The sequence below is a fragment of the Pseudophryne corroboree genome, chromosome 7 (assembly GCF_028390025.1).
Source record: "Pseudophryne corroboree isolate aPseCor3 chromosome 7, aPseCor3.hap2, whole genome shotgun sequence".
Lineage (NCBI taxonomy): Eukaryota > Metazoa > Chordata > Amphibia > Anura > Myobatrachidae > Pseudophryne > Pseudophryne corroboree.
The window spans coordinates 144,876,517-144,893,022 of record NC_086450.1 but is presented as its reverse complement, the minus strand read 5'-3'; the positions used below and the strand labels follow the sequence as shown (position 1 = coordinate 144,893,022).

General features: G+C 44.5%; 1 protein-coding gene across 4 annotated transcripts in view; it reads left to right on the top strand.

Annotated features, from left to right (window-relative positions):
• FASTKD1 (FAST kinase domains 1) overlaps positions 1-16,506 on the top strand; it is a 116,213-nt gene that overhangs the window by 22,953 nt on the left and 76,754 nt on the right. The window contains exons 1-7 of one of the 4 annotated variants that reach the window (XM_063933713.1): positions 6,997-7,082; positions 7,732-8,200; positions 8,285-8,353; positions 8,526-8,651; positions 9,840-10,238; positions 11,718-11,828; positions 12,693-12,824. In XM_063933713.1, coding sequence (XP_063789783.1) covers positions 7,866-8,200; positions 8,285-8,353; positions 8,526-8,651; positions 9,840-10,238; positions 11,718-11,828; positions 12,693-12,824 — 1,172 coding nt within the window. In that variant the 5' untranslated portion in view covers positions 6,997-7,082; positions 7,732-7,865. Of the gene's footprint in view, positions 1-6,996; positions 7,083-7,147; positions 7,364-7,461; positions 7,534-7,731; positions 8,201-8,284; positions 8,354-8,525; positions 8,652-9,839; positions 10,239-11,717; positions 11,829-12,692; positions 12,825-16,506 lie in introns of those variants that run through there. The other 3 variants (XM_063933712.1, XM_063933714.1, XM_063933711.1) reach the window with 3 other exon arrangements.

Genomic DNA, 16,506 nt, shown 5'->3' with positions numbered 1-16,506 from the left:
ACTATGTACAAGTATTGCAGATAATCCGCACTTGGGATGGGCGCCCAGCATCCACTACGGACTCCGAGAAATAGAATTATCGGTAAGTAAATTCTTATTTTCTCTATCGTCCTAGTGGATGCTGGGGTTCCTGAAAGGACCATGGGGATTATACCAAAGCTCCCAAACGGGCGGGAGAGTGCGGATGACTCTGCAGCACCGAATGAGAGAACTCCAGGTCCTCTTTTGCCAGGGTATCAAATTTGTAGAATTTTACAAACGTGTTCTCCCCTGACCACGTAGCTGCTCGGCAGAGTTGTAATGCCGAGACCCCTCGGGCAGCCGCCCAAGATGAGCCCACCTTCCTTGTGGAATGGGCCTTAACAGATTTAGGCTGTGGCAGGCCTGCCACAGAATGTGCAAGTTGAATTGTGTTACAAATCCAACGAGCAATCGACTGCTTAGAAGCAGGCGCACCCAACTTGTTGGGTGCATACAGTATAAACAGCGAGTCAGATTTTCTGACTCCAGCCGTCCTTGAAATGTATATTTTTTAAAGCTCTGACAACGTCCAACAACTTGGAGTCCTCCAAGTCGCTTGTAGCCGCAGGCACTACAATAGGCTGGTTCAGGTGAAACGCTGATACCACCTTAGGGAGAAAATGCGGACGCGTCCGCAGCTCTGCCCTATCCGAATGGAAAATTAAATAAGGGCTTTTATAAGATAAAGCCGCCAGTTCAGATACTCTCCTGGCGGAAGCCAGGGCCAGTAACATAGTCACTTTCCATGTGAGATATTTCAAATCCACATTTTTTAGTGGTTCAAACCAATGGGATTTGAGGAAATCTAAAACTACATTTAGATCCCACGGTGCCACCGGAGGCACCACAGGAGGCTGTATATGCAGTACTCCTTTGACAAAAGTCTGGACCTCAGGGACTGAGGCCAATTCTTTTTGGAAGAATATTGACAGGGCCGAAATTTGAACCTTAATAGATCCCAATTTGAGACCCATAGACAATCCTGATTGCAGGAAATGTAGGAAACGACCCAGTTGAAATTCCTCCGTCGGAGCACTCCGATCCTCGCACCACGCAACATATTTCCGCCAAATGCGGTGATAATGCTTCGCGGTGACTTCCTTTCTTGCCTTAATCAAGGTAGGAATGACTTCTTCTGGAATGCCTTTTCCTTTTAGGATCTGGCGTTCAACCGCCATGCCGTCAAACGCAGCCGCGGTAAGTCTTGAAAGAGGCAGGGACCCTGTTGAAGCAGGTCCCTTCTCAGAGGTAGAGGCCACGGATCGTCCGTGACCATCTCTTGAAGTTCCGGGTACCAAGACCTTCTTGGCCAATCCGGAGCCACTAGTATCGTTCTTACTCCGCTTTGCCGTATGATTCTCAATACCTTTGGTATGAGAGGCAGAGGAGGAAACACATACACCGACTGGTACACCCAAGGTGTTACCAGCGCGTCCACAGCTATTGCCTGCGGATCTCTTGACCTGGCGCAATACCTGTCCAGTTTTTTGTTGAGGCGAGACGCCATCATGTCCACCATTGGTCTTTCCCAACGGTTTATTAGCATGTGGAAAACTTCTGGATGAAGTCCCCACTCTCCCGGGTGAAGATCGTGTCTGCTGAGGAAGTCTGCTTCCCAGTTGTCCACGCCCGGGATGAACACTGCTGACAGTGCTATCACGTGATTCTCCGCCCAGCGAAGGATCCTGGCAGCTTCTGCCATTGCACTCCTGCTTCTTGTGCCGCCCTGTCTGTTTACATGGGCGACTGCCGTGATGTTGTCCGACTGGATCAACACCGGTCTTCCTTGAAGCAGAGGTTCCGCCTGGCTTAGAGCATTGTAGATTGCTCTTAGTTCCAGAATGTTTATGTGAAGAGACTTTTCCAGGCTCGACCACACTCCCTGGAAGTTTCTTCCTTGTGTGACTGCTCCCCAGCCTCTCAGGCTGGCGTCCGTGGTCACCAGGATCCAATCCTGTATGCCGAATCTGCGGCCCTCCAATAGATGAGCCCTCTGCAACCACCACAGAAGAGATACCCTTGTCCTTGGAGACAGGGTTATCCGCAGGTGCATCTGAAGATGCGACCCTGACCATTTGTCCAACAGATCCCTTTGGAAAATTCTTGCATGGAATCTGCCGAATGGAATTGCTTCGTAAGAAGCCACCATTTTTCCCAGGACTCTTGTGCATTGATGCACAGACACCTTTCCTGGTTTTAGGAGGTTCCTGACCAGGTCGGATAACTCCTTGGCTTTTTCCTCGGGAAGAAAAACCTTTTTCTGAACCGTGTCCAGAATCATCCCTAGGAACAGCAGACGAGTTGTCGGCATTAACTGGGATTTTGGAATATTCAGAATCCAGCCGTGCTGTTTTAGCACTTCTTGAGATAGTGCTAATCCCCTCTCTAGCTGTTCTCTGGACCTTGCCCTTATTAGGAGATCGTCCAAGTATGGGATAATTAATACGCCTTTTCTTCGAAGAAGAATCATCATCTCGGCCATTACCTTTGTAAAGACCCGAGGTGCCGTGGACAAACCAAACGGCAGCGTCTGAAACTGATAGTGACAGTTTTGTACAACGAACCTGAGGTACCCCTGGTGTGAGGGGTAAATTGGAACGTGGAGATACGCATCCTTGATGTCCAAGGATACCATAAAGTCCCCTTCTTCCAGGTTCGCTATCACTGCTCTGAGTGACTCCATCTTGAACTTGAACTTCTTTATGTACAGGTTCAAGGACTTCAGATTTAGAATAGGCCTTACCGAGCCATCCGGCTTCGGTACCACAAATAGAGTGGAATAATACCCCTTCCCTTGTTGTAGAAGAGGTACCTTGACTATCACCTGCTGAGATTACAGCTTGTGAATGGCTTCCAAAACCGTCTCCCTTTCGGAGGGGGACGTTGGTAAAGCAGACTTCAGGAAACGGCGAGGTGGATCGGTCTCTAATTCCAACCTGTACCCCTGAGATATTATCTGCAGGATCCAGGGATCCACCTGCGAGTGAGCCCACTGCGCGCTGTAATTTTTGAGACGACCGCCCACCGTCCCCGAGTCCGCTTGAGAAGCCCCAGCGTCATGCTGAGGCTTTTGTAGAAGCGGGGGAGGGCTTCTGTTCCTGGGAAGGAGCTGCCTGTTGCTGTCTCTTCCCTCGACCTCTGCCTCGTGGCAGATATGAATAGCCCTTTGCTCTCTTATTTTTAAAGGAACGAAAGGGCTGCGGTTGAAAAGTCGGTGCCTTTTTCTGTTGGGGAGTGACTTGAGGTAGAAAGGTGGATTTCCCGGCTGTAGCCGTGGCCACCAAATCTGATAGACCGACTCCAAATAACTCCTCCCCTTTATACGGCAAAACTTCCATATGCCGTTTTGAATCCGCATCGCCTGTCCACTGTCGCGTCCATAAAGCTCTTCTGGCCGAAATGGACATAGCACTTACCCGTGATGCCAGTGTGCAGATATCCCTCTGTGCATCACGCATATAAAGAAATGCATCCTTTATTTGTTCTAACGACAGTAAAATATTGTCCCTGTCCAGGGTATCAATATTTTCAATCAGGGACTCTGACCAAACTACCCCAGCACTGCACATCCAGGCAGTCGCTATAGCTGGTCGTAGTATAACACCTGCATGTGTGTATATACTTTTTTGGATATTTTCCATCCTCCTATCTGATGGATCTTTAAGTGCGGCCGTCTCAGGAGAGGGTAACGCCACTTGTTTAGATAAGCGTGTTAGCGCCTTGTCCACCCTAGGAGGTGTTTCCCAGCGCTCCCTAACCTCTGGCGGGAAAGGGTATAATGCCAATAATTTCTTTGAAATTATCAGCTTTTTATCAGGGGCAACCCACGCTTCATCACACACGTCATTTAATTCTTCTGATTCAGGAAAAACTATAGGTAGTTTTTTCACACCCCACATAATACCCTGTTTAGTGGTACCTGTAGTATCAGCTAAATGTAACGCCTCCTTCATTGCCAAAATCATATAACGTGTGGCCCTACTGGAAAATACGGTTGATGCTTAAGCGAGTTGACGCTATCCCGTAATTCCACAAATAAAGGCATCCATTCTGGTGTCGACCCCCTAGGAGGTGACATCCCCATATTTGGCAATTGCTCCGCCTCCACACCAATATCGTCCTCATACATGTCGACACACACGTACCGACACACAGCAGACACACAGGGAATGCTCTACACGAAGACAGGACCCACTAGCCCTTTGGGGAGACAGAGGGAGAGTCTGCCAGCACACACCAAAAAAGCGCTATATATGACAGGGATAGCCTTATAATAAGTGCTCCCTTATAGCTGCTTTATATATATCAAAATATTGCCATTAAATTTGCCCCCCCTCTCTGTTTTACCCTGTTTCTGTAGTGCAGTGCAGGGGAGAGACCTGGGAGCCGTCCTGACCAGCGGAGCTGTGAGAGGAAATGGCGCCGTGTGCTGAGGAGATAGGCCCCGCCCCTTTTCCGGCGGGCTCGTCTCCCGCTATTTTGTGAATCCAGGCAGGGGTTAAATATCTCCATATAGCCTCTGGGGGCTATATGTGAGGTATTTTTAGCCTTTTAATAGGTTTTCATTTGCCTCCCAGGGCGCCCCCCCCCCAGCGCCCTGCACCCTCAGTGACTGCGTGTGAAGTGTGCTGAGAGGAAAATGGCGCACAGCTGCAGTGCTGTGCGCTACCTTTAGAAGACTGCAGGAGTCTTCAGCCGCCGATTCTGGACCTCTTCTTACTTCAGCATCTGCAAGGGGGCCGGCGGCGCGGCTCCGGTGACCATCCAGGCTGTACCTGTGATCGTCCCTCTGGAGCTGATGTCCAGTAGCCAAGAAGCCAATCCATCCTGCACGCAGGTGAGTTCACTTCTTCTCCCCTCTGTCCCTCGTTGCAGTGATCCTGTTGCCAGCAGGAATCACTGTAAAATAAAAAACCTAAGCTAAACTTTCTCTAAGCAGCTCTTTATGAGAGCCACCTAGAATTGCACCCTTCTCGGCCGGGCACAAAAATCTAACTGGAGTCTGGAGGAGGGTCATAGGGGGAGGAGCCAGTGCACACCACCTGATCTGGAAAAGCTTTACTTTTTGTGCCCTGTCTCCTGCGGAGCCGCTATTCCCCATGGTCCTTTCAGGAACCCCAGCATCCACTAGGACGATAGAGAAAAGAGACTAGCGTGTTGTTCTTACCTCCGGTTCCCGGATTCCTTCAGCACCCTTTACTAAGAGAAGCAGACGCTTATCCAAACAGCACTACGAGGAATATGATCTCCCGCCCTTTGCTGCTGGATAATGTCTGCTGAAATTACCTAGTGCAGATGTGTGAAGGACAGGACGAGCCCGCAATTGACAAAGCTAAATATTTATCTTATATAATACCCTTTATGAGGTCTAAGAACACTGTACGCTATCTACGTATGAAGTACCGTAAGGGTACGCACGTTGCGTAACAATCGCTTAGCCGTAGTCGAGACGCTCAAGCGTCACGTTCGCTCACGGCCAAGAGATCACTGGCAGGCACGCTATTGGCTGCTGACTAACGTAATGATTCGCTATAGCGTAGCGGACGCTCGGGACCACGAGGAGATCACCAGCGGCGCTGACGCTCACAATGTTAAACCTTTATATCTAAACCATAAACAATGAAATATGCTGTAAAACCTTAGTGTAGAGATAGGGTGTAGATGCAACCTAGTGTAACCTTATTAACTTAAAAGCTGTTTGAGCGTCACCGACGCTCTGAGAATACTAAACACTATAAGAAATACACAGATACCGTGCTTAGGGTCCAACGCCTAATATATATATTATGAATGATATACTTGCAAAAGAATTAATACAAATACAAATCATACACTACAATATAACATAGACTACCTAACCAGCTAACTACACAGGAAATATAATACAATTACTATTTAAAGGAAAATAAGAGAGAAAGAGGAGAAGGGAGAGAGAGAGAGAGAAATTGGCCCACAATAACAAGAAGATCAATATAGTTGCGGAGAAACACTTACGCACAAGGGGAAACGATCGCATGCGCCTCGATATCCAGCTCCCGATTATCAGCAATGAGAACCGTTGAAGAGAGTGAACTGGATATGGTCGGCCTGCCTATTTATGCCGCACACACAATGCAATTCAATGGTCCCTACAATCTCATTGTTCATTGGACACAGGAATTCGGCTTCGCATTATAACAAAAGGTCATAGGTTGATTCATATAGGTGGGCTGGTACTGCTTCCAACTGTTCAGGTGGGTGGGACACTGAGTTTCCCGCCGCATGACTAAATAAGAACAAATAATAGTAAATGGACATAAACTTCTTATGTCCATAACTATTCGCACGAGCGATTAATCCGCTCCAAACCAACACCGGAATATTGCTATTTAAATACTCTTCCGATGGGTACCAAACACCACTGTATGACCCCTGTTAGACCCTTCGTACAATACAAAGAGGGATCTCTCTGTTCAGGAACATGCTATGTTAACTAAACTTTCAGAATCTATCAAAGGGACCATGATCTACAAAATACATTATATAGTGAAAATATGTAATGATTGAGTCGCACGCTACGATCACATAAACTCTACCGTAAATACGCATACCGTGCGCCTGCGGGTGCCCGCGACTGTGAGTATGCGCACGTACGGGAGAGCGTACGCATGCGCAGCACGGACCTGTGTAAGGTGCAAATATGGTAGTGTGCATAGAGATATTTTTCTGACTTTGACAAGACCCACAGGGAAGCCTGTTAGAGAGAACACAGAGGGAGTATACCAGCTCACACCCCAGCGCCCATATACTACTGAAACAATAATATATGATCCCTGCGCTGTTTAAAAAGCACCAATTGACTGTTTTACTGCTACTGCCTGCCCGGAACTATCATGTTCATGCAGCAACAGCTGACAGCCACGGGTATTGTGCGTATGTATACGCTGTGTTCGTGCCTATGCAAAATGAGTAGTCACATAATCTGGCGAGTCCTGATGACGTCAGAGGGTAGCTGTACTGAAGGGAATGTATACAGTAACTGCAGCTACTGGCAGGCGTGTACCTCTCCTGATATTCAGACGGTATGTCTGCGCATGCGGATTCAAGTGAGGTTGGTTAGCTATAAAGTTGTGTAATTATATCGTAACCGGTGAACGATCAACACATTGTTACCACAGGACGGGAGTTGCCCATTTTATCTGGCTGCAGAGTTGTAATAGTGGCCCGGTGGGAAGTGTTATGTGCAGTAGATGCGGGGCTCTTAGGATGACGTCATGGACGCGACAATATGTGTCACATGTCCCTTAGCCTGTCTCTGGCATAGTGCAAACAGTATTGGAGGTTCCCATTCCCATCTCTCCTGGTAAATGTATACAGCTGTTATTCCTATTGCCTGTTACTCTTCCCTGTGTGTTTTATATACGTTTTCATAAATGGCTCCCCAGAAGTCAGAACCTTTCTGCCATGCCACTCACCATTCTTCTGTCCCCATTCATTGCTGACCTTGCTGGGCGTTCCATGCCAGTTTTCCAAGTAACTGTTCCCTCTGATATTAATTCCCACATGGACACATACATTAGGGTTTAGGCACCCAATAAGTCACAGCTTTTTGTGTGACTAATATAGTGTTATATATTGGTAATACTTTTATAAAGATTTTATCAAGAGACCCTGTGTAGCTAATTAGGTAACAGTTGCAACATGTGTCTTAACTATCCATTTCTATTATAGGGTCAGAGAAGGAAAGTTATTGGTTTGCTCTTTGCCAGTATGACATTGGTTCATAGAAGGATACTGGAAGATGCGGCTGCCATAAAATGAACGTTGTTTGTCTCTGGATCTCGTTAGCGCCCTGAAGCACAGGCATGTTTCGCTGGAGCAGTGCGTTCCGTTTCTCACTGAGACTGCATCAGGCCCACAGTATAAAAACTGAACTATTGGTGGACCATTTAAAGAAATGCAGCAATGAATACCAGGTGTTGCAGCTGATTGGGATGAATAGGACCAGGCTTACTGTAGACCATGTGAGTTGTGCAATGACCTTACTTTGGAATATTCAGGAAGGGAAACCCAGTAGGTGGGCAACTCTAAGCCATGTTCGAGATCACCCGGAATTTTCTGCGCTTCGTGCTCTAGCACACCATAACGTAGAGCTAATGAATGATAACGACCTGGTGGATGTGCTGTATGCCCTTATAAGGTAAATGATCTTTAATGTCTTATTTATTACATACAAACAAATCACTTTTTCTTTTTTTTTCTAATTTATTACATTTATTTGAAGATTTCAGGTGGAAGCTCACGATCCTTTAGTACAACAGCTAGTAGTTGAAGGCTGGAAAAGATTAGAATGGTGAGTTTAGCTCAATTTATAAATATATTTTTTTCTCAATGCTTGATTTCAAGTGTATCCATTGCTGACACTGGAGACTGCCATGCAGCAGACAAAGACTGCATGCTATCAATTCACCAGTGACGCGACTGAGGCATCCTGTAAACGTGTGTTTTTTTTTTTTTTTATATAGCCTTGACCTTCAAGTACTGTCTAAATTTGCGTATTGCTTGAAAAAACAAGATATGACCAGCAGCCCACTTATGGGACAAATAGCCAACATCGTGGGCAGGAGTCTGGACGATACAAGCGATGCCACGTAAGTATGCAGCATTGATAATGTGTCCGTGAAGTACTCCCAATACATTACCTTCAGATGGGTTTAATTGATTGGCTTAATACTGCACGATTTTTTTTTTTTTAACCTTTTTGAGCTCCCATTTCCCCTTTTATGGGTTGTTTGTTGGCCTGTCCTATCCCATCAGCATTGATACAGGATGTAGTTGATATCCTGGCAGTCAGATTGCCGATCGTAAGTATGCCGGGAAAGTTTGAATTAGGCTGCGTGGGGAGGGTTAGGGTTCGGCTGCGAGGAGGGAGGGGTATGGGGAGAGTTAGGATTAGGGTTACTGGGCTCCAGCGCCCCGTCAGGATTTCAGGCTATTGAGATGCCGGTGTTGGTATTTGGACCACTAGCATCCTGATTGCCCGGATCCATTACCTAACCCCAGGATGCCGGCGGTCGAAATGCCGACACTGGCATCCCGTCAGCCTGAAATCCCGACGGGTTCTGGAACACAGCAACCCTAATTCTAACCCATACCTCCCTTCCCGCAGCCTAACCCAAACCCTCCCTGCATACTTATGTTTGCAACATGTATCAAACTTTCTATAGAGAACAAATGAAGAAGTTGCCCATAGTAACCACTCAGGTTCTGCTATAGTTTATCAGGTACACTCTATAAAATGAGAGCTAGATTTGCTACATCTCCCCCACAGTTTAGCTTCCTCTGCTACCCACCCACATATTATTTCTTCTAGAATGTCTCTAATCTGTGTCTTGGAGACTCAACCTTACTTTTTCTTGATTACGGTCAGTTTTTCCTTTACATCGTAAGACTTGTTTATTTGCGTTTAACATCTGAGAGTAGCACAAATTCACCTGAATCAGGGAGAAGAGCTTGTTCTGCCACCTAGCAGCACTGGACAGGTAGGGTACTGTACAACAAGGGAAACATACTGAACGGTGTTACATCCACAATAGTAGAATATAAGGCTGTGCTATCACTGGAAAATGCTATACAGGGTATCTGTACTTTAATGGGCTACCCTATCTCCACAGTGCATCACACTCTCTGACATTAAGCTTGTTGGAGATAGGCAGAGACACTTTTAGAGCGTAAAATTACTGTTAATAGCACAGTAGATGCTGTCATGGTTTTTTAAGATTTCATCTAATTAAGAATAATAATGGCTAAATTTTGTAAATACCTTTTTCACCCTACAGAGCACTTTCCAATTTTTTGACCAGCTTAAGCACCGTGAGCTCACCGGATCTGCAAGAGCGCCTGATCAAAAAGACAGAATCTGTAATTGAAAAATTGAATGCCAGTAATTTCAGGCACGCACGCAGGGTTATGCATCTGTTTCCTAAATATAAATATTCCTGTGCCTCCCTGCTGGATAAATGCGACCAGTTCTTCCAACACAATATAAATGCATTTGATAGGGACAGCCTTTGTAGTATTACTGCAATGTATCATTCTCTGCATCTCTACAATACGGACTTCCTTGTAATGGCAAAGGAAAAGCTGATGGGGATGGTGGACCTGTGTAATGATGCTTCCAGTTTTGCAAAACTGTATGCTACCTTAGGCTGTATGACATCAGAAGAAGAGCGAAAAAGGTAAGTGCCGTAGAATATTAGTTATTGTTTCCAACAATTATGATAAGGGCATAAAGGAAAACTCCCATGAATCAATGAGGCACCCTTTATAGATAAATAAGAAATGTTATTACAAAAACCCAAACCAGGTATCCTACAATAAGTCAATAAACATGATTTGTACACACACACATATGCTGCCTTAGTACTGATGGATGGGATGAAATCAATTTGTTGGCTGGTAGTATACCACGTCTGAAACCCGACAGCCTACATTGCCGACAGCCAGAATCCCGGCGCACAAGGGCTATTCCCATTCTGTGGTGAACGCACTGTGGTGAGTGAAACGAGCCCGCAAGGTGACTCCTTGCGCTCGCCCTGCTGCCGGCATTCTGGCGGGCAGGATGCCGCTGTCGGGATCTTGACAGCCGGTAAATAGTATGTATTCCTTTTGGATAATCATAGTTGCTGTGGGGACACTTATCTCTTATGGCAGTGTACCAGAATGCCCCAAGTGATAGTAGTGATGGTAACATTAATAAGCCGGAGCAGTATGATGGGACGTGAACAGTAGTGTCCCAGTGTGAGGTGAATGTAGCAGATGCTTTAGACTTACATAGGAGTCTCCACAAATTGACCAGAGACATGTCTGGCTAGTATATTCGGAGGGACTCTCAAACAGGTCACATGTTGGATAGATGACCATCTGATTATACTGTATCTGCACAAGTGATGCAGTGCACTTATTATTCATTCACAAGACAGCTGCTCTCAGTACACACCAAGTAACAGCAATCATGCAAAAAAAAACATCAGTGATTGGCACAGATCCATAGAGTTTAGATGACAGCAGGGAATACCAACACCACAGCTAGGACATGTTCCACCTCTTCAAATGGAGGCTTTGTTATACTGTATATGCAATTTTACTTGATACAAATTTGTTTTATTGTGCTTTATAGCTACAAATCAGTCTCTATTGTCATATTGTATGATACCTGGTTTGGATTCTTTTTATTAGATTTCTTATTTCTCTAAAAACCCTGATTGCTTTGAGTTTTCTGCCATTATCACACGTTTACTAGCACAGGATCATAGTTTTGATGTTTTGTTGATTAAAGAGTGATATTCATTATTGAAATTGCTATATCAATTCTATTCCTTGTGTAATTATGTCACATCCATTATTTGTGTACATTAATATATTGATTGTTTATTAGTATTTGTCTGTTTTGTTTTTTGGGGTTTTTTTTATTGCTTCAAAACACAAGTGCTGTAACCCGTAGCAACCAATTAGACTTTGACTTTGAAAAGTCTAACCCAAATTCTGTGATTTATCCAACAGCAATATTCTTGAAAACTGTATTTAAAATATATCAGTATGTGTGTTGTTATTGCTTAATATGTGTGTTGTTCGTAACGTGAATATAAAAAAAAATTAGCAAATATGTTTACAATTCTGTTTTAAAATTTATTACATTTATTTTATTTCCCACCCAGACTCGATGAGAAGCTACTGACATATGCAGATGAAATGCAACTTGCCCAATTACTTGCTGTTTTGAAAGCCATGGAAGACACTGAATGCACAAATATCATTCTCATCAACAAGTAACATTGTAGTTTGTTTTTTTCTTTCTAGCGCATATTACTGCAAAATGCTACGCCATATTTACAGCACAAAATTAAATTGGAGAGCCGTGGTTTAGTACTACAGCTATGAAATATTTTATCCAGAACATTATTAAAGCCAGAAAGTACATAATTGCTAGTGTCGTACTTGCACATGATTACAATCTGACGTGTGATGAAGAGGACATGCAGATGGCAGTGGGGAGAAATAAAGATGTTTTTCATTTTAATGTAGTATTTTGTGTTTAGGCATGGTGCCACAAATTATGGGGAAACATTTTATCAGTTAAACAGCCCTCTGTGTAACAGATCCTATTCCTGCATAGGTTTCTAATAAAAAGTATCCTTTGCCGAGCATGACTTCACTTGGTGCAAGGGAAACCGAAAGGAAAGGAGGCTCTATGTGCCATGCATTAGTACTGACCAGTTATAGGACAGTCCAGTTGTCTTTTAGCTTGTGTAAAATATTTATTTAGTCTGTGATTACTTAGTGCAGACATATTTCAGCGTACTGTGTATTCTGAGAGATCACAGTTGAGTTAATGCGCTAGCGATGGAAATTCCAGTTTCATGCGGATTTATGCTTTCCTGAAATAGTGATAGTGATAATCAGAGGACAGGGGTAGTATTTGTAATGCCGCTGTTCTTTTTAAGCAGACTCGTTACAGGAGAGCCCCAGCGATTACTCTGCACGGTTCCCCATGGTCTTTCACTAGTAATGACAGAGGCTGGCATTGATAGGGATATCATTCATACCTCACTAAAGTAGTAGTACATAAAACATAGTCACATACTGTATATGGTAAGATATGTCATGTTACATCTTTTATTCCCTTTCTTCAGAATCGCCTCCCTCTTGCAGAAACACTTGCATGTCTGTAAACCAGCACAACTAAAACTCATAACGGAGAGCTTGGTGCAGCTGCAATACCAAAATGCCGTCTTCTTTAAAGAACTGCAAATGCATTTAAAAAGGCAAGATGACTATTTTTTTCATCAGAGAAGATGTAATTACAAAGCATACTGATTCATCAGTCACCTGTTATTGTAATGCTTCTTTCAGTGTATAGGGGATTTATCAGTCCAGTCTTGAGATGCAGTGCCTCGCTTATTAAGCTGCTAGTTAGATGGTATATACTGTATAGGGGAAGGACATAATACAGTATTATAGCCTGCGAGATGCAGGCCATGGCACCAGGTTCGTTGTGTCTTTTCAGTTATTGTCGCTTAAAAAATACGGGCAGACCCGCTGGAGTTGTGCTGATGCTTATATCTCGCAGGCTGTTACATTTCCACCATAGTAATTTATTTTAAAGAATCCTTTAATGACTATTAGTTGGTGTTCCAATTTAAAAGAAGAGTAACCGCTGGTCGAGGTGCCCTCTTCCCGTCATCTAATAAATAAATTGAAATACTGCCAACAATGGTAGTTAGCTGTTGCAGGCAGGCATTTGGGGGTATTTCCAGTTGCCCAGAAACACCCACTTGACCCCTATGTGCAATTAATCAACCCATGACGCTAGCCGCCAGAATGTTTTTTTTGTTTTGTTTTTTATTGTGCTTGGCCATTTTTATCCCTCCTCTCTTGTCACCACTGTAATTCTGTTGAATCAACTTTTGAGTTAGAGCATTATAGTTACGGCCCCTTCTTCAGGGCCTTAGGGGTTGTAATTTTTCCTCAAGCTCCATGGCCAGTTATATAACCCAGGCTGAAAATCGGAGCTGTGGGACATTATTTTTAGTGGGAATGGGGGGAGCTGCATGGGTCCTCCAGCTAATAACATTTGATCTGCAGCCATTTTGAAGAATAGAACTAAAATATTCTTCACCTTATGGGGGGAATTCAATTGATCACAAAATGTTTTTGTGAAAATCAGAATCTAGGTAGGATATGTTCCCGCATCCATGTGTTTTCACAGTCGCGGAAACAGGTCAGTAATCGGATTTTTTTCCCCTGCCTCCGAGCAGGTGAAAAAAAAATCCAAGATAATGCTTGCTATCGGGGCTAATTAAATAAGCCCCCAGGGATCAATTAGCCATGGTAATCTACCGCGGCTACTTGAATTCTCCCCTAAGTGTTAAGACATTTAAGATTTTTATTAGTTCTTTCACTTATAGAGACTGTTGGGCGGAGTCATCTTCAGACATTTGGATGCTGGGTGAAGTACCGATTTGGGCAGGTCATCATTCTCTCCTTTGTTTTGCAGTTGAATCAGATCACTTTTAATTCCTGGCCATGCCTTTCGGTATAGCCATGGCTCCATGCATTTTCACCAAGATCATGTCAGTTATGGTAAGCTTGCTCTGCAACAGAGGTATCACGGTCATACCTTGTTTAGAAGATCTTCTTGTGAAGGCCAACTCTGCTTCACAGTTGCAAATGCACCTAGATCGCACGGTTCTAGTACTTCAAGATCACGGCTGGATCCTGAATTTCAAGAAGCCTCACCTATCAGCATTTTGTGGGGGTTGTCTTTCGACAGCTTTCTTCAGTGAGATTTCTTGCTGGAGTCCAATGCACGGACCCTACAGACCTTGGTCACGATGGTACTGTCAGTGGCTCGTCTGTTGATCTCTGTGTGCATGAAATTGATGGGCACGATGGTCTCTACCTTTTAATAACATTCATTACATTAATGGGAATTCCGGTGGGAAATTCTACAGAATTGGATGAGGTGCTCCACATCCCTCTCGTCTGTTTCTCAGCACGCCTCAGTCTCTCCACTGGTGGCTGGTTTCTAATGATATTCTTCAAAGACTATCCTTGCGACCACGGGCACAAGTAACCTAGATTGGGTGCCATAACATTACATCTTTGGTCACCGTTGGAGACAGCTCAGACAATCAATGTCCCATCTTTCTAGCTCTCTTGAGGGCCTAGACCATCCTGGCTGGCCAATTCGGATTCAGTCTGACAACGCCAGAGCGGTGGCACATGTAAATCATCAGGAAGGCACAAAGGGCGCGCCAGTGATGCCTGAAGCAGCCCAAATCCTTTTGTGGACAGAGACCTTTTTTCCAGCACTCTCTGCCATGTTCATACCAGGAGTAGGAAATTGGAAAACAGACTTCTTCAGCAGAACCGTGTTTCTCGCGGGGGAGTGGTCTCAATCCGGATGTCTTCAGCAGTTCAGAAGTGTGGCTTTCCGCAGGTGTATCTCATGATCTCTTGACACAGTTTCAAAGTTCAACAGGTTTGTGTGAGATCCAGGGATCCACTGGCTTTCACAGTGGATGCCATGGGACTTTCATCTAGTGATCTGGTTTCATCCACCGACCCCAATGTGGCCTTAGGTATTCAAGCGCAGCAAGGATCAACTGCAATCCTAGCGGCTCTGGACTGGGCATGCAGGTCATGGTATGCCGACATTCTTAAAATGTCGGTAGGTACATGGTGGCATCTTCCACTTTGACCAGACCTGCTACAACAAGATCCGTTTCTACACGAGGACTTTCCTTGGTTGGCTTTAATGGCCTGGCTTTTGAAACCCAGCTTTTGATAGTTGTCAAGTAACCAGGCTATCTGTAAAAGAAAAGATAATTGCGGCTGGAGAGTAGGTGAACACACACATAAACAATTATGGTGTTCCAGCAATGCATGGTGTTTATACAACTTCTTCATTGTTTATCATATCATAGTCAGAGCATGCGTAAACTTTTGCTAAGAGTGTTATCAGAATCACATTCAAACTGTGAGCTCTTTTATTAGCAGCAGGGGGCAGCATTGTCTAAATTATTAATAAGCAAATAGTGATATTCAAACAAAACCATTGTTACATTTGTATATATCTTTGCACCTGAAAACAATAGGCACATATAAATCTTTGGTGAGAATGTGTGGAAATGTGTATTACATTCCTATGTCAGCATACATTTGAACAAAACATTATTCTGAGTTTAAATCTATCGCTAGCGAAATGTTTTTCTCTCTCTGTAGTCCGTACTATGCTGAGAGCATGGAAACCAGTTTCGTCACACAATTACTACAGAGAATAGAAACTCTACATCTTGTGGTGTGACAGAGAATGGGTCATACCTCCAAGTTTTGCTTCATGTTTTTTGGCATTTTCTCAGGGGGTTTCGGAGGCCGGTTTAAAGCTTTATTCTTTTAAAGTACAGATTTTAGCCCTGTCAATTTATTTACAGCAGTGTTTGGCCCTTCTTTGAGAGGTTTGAACCCTTATACAGTATGTGTAGTGTATTCAACCACCGTTTCGTCTGTCGCTACTGCTGTGGGATCTTAATCTGTTCCTATCAGCTCTCAAACAGGCTTAATTTGAGCCTTTAAATTCAGCAGATCTTCGTTACTTGGAAGCTGGTCTTCCTTCTGGCTATTGCCTCAGCTAAGCGGGTTTCCGAGTTGGGGGCTTTGTCTTGTAGTCTGCCTTTCTGCAGTTGGGTACACTGGGTTCCACAGGAAATACATCGGGGTGTAGAGATGGATCTTGATCCAGAGGCACCAACAGGCTAAAGCTTTAGACTGTCCCAGGATGCATTGCGGGGCCTCCTCTATATAACCCTGCCTCCAGGCACTGTGAGCTTAGTTGGTGCCTGTATAAGCAGGTCACTTAACAGGGGGGCTGCGCAGGCAGCCCTGAAAAAGCAATTTAGAAGACTTCAAGGGCTGGAGCACTTCATATGTCAGTGTGACTTACTG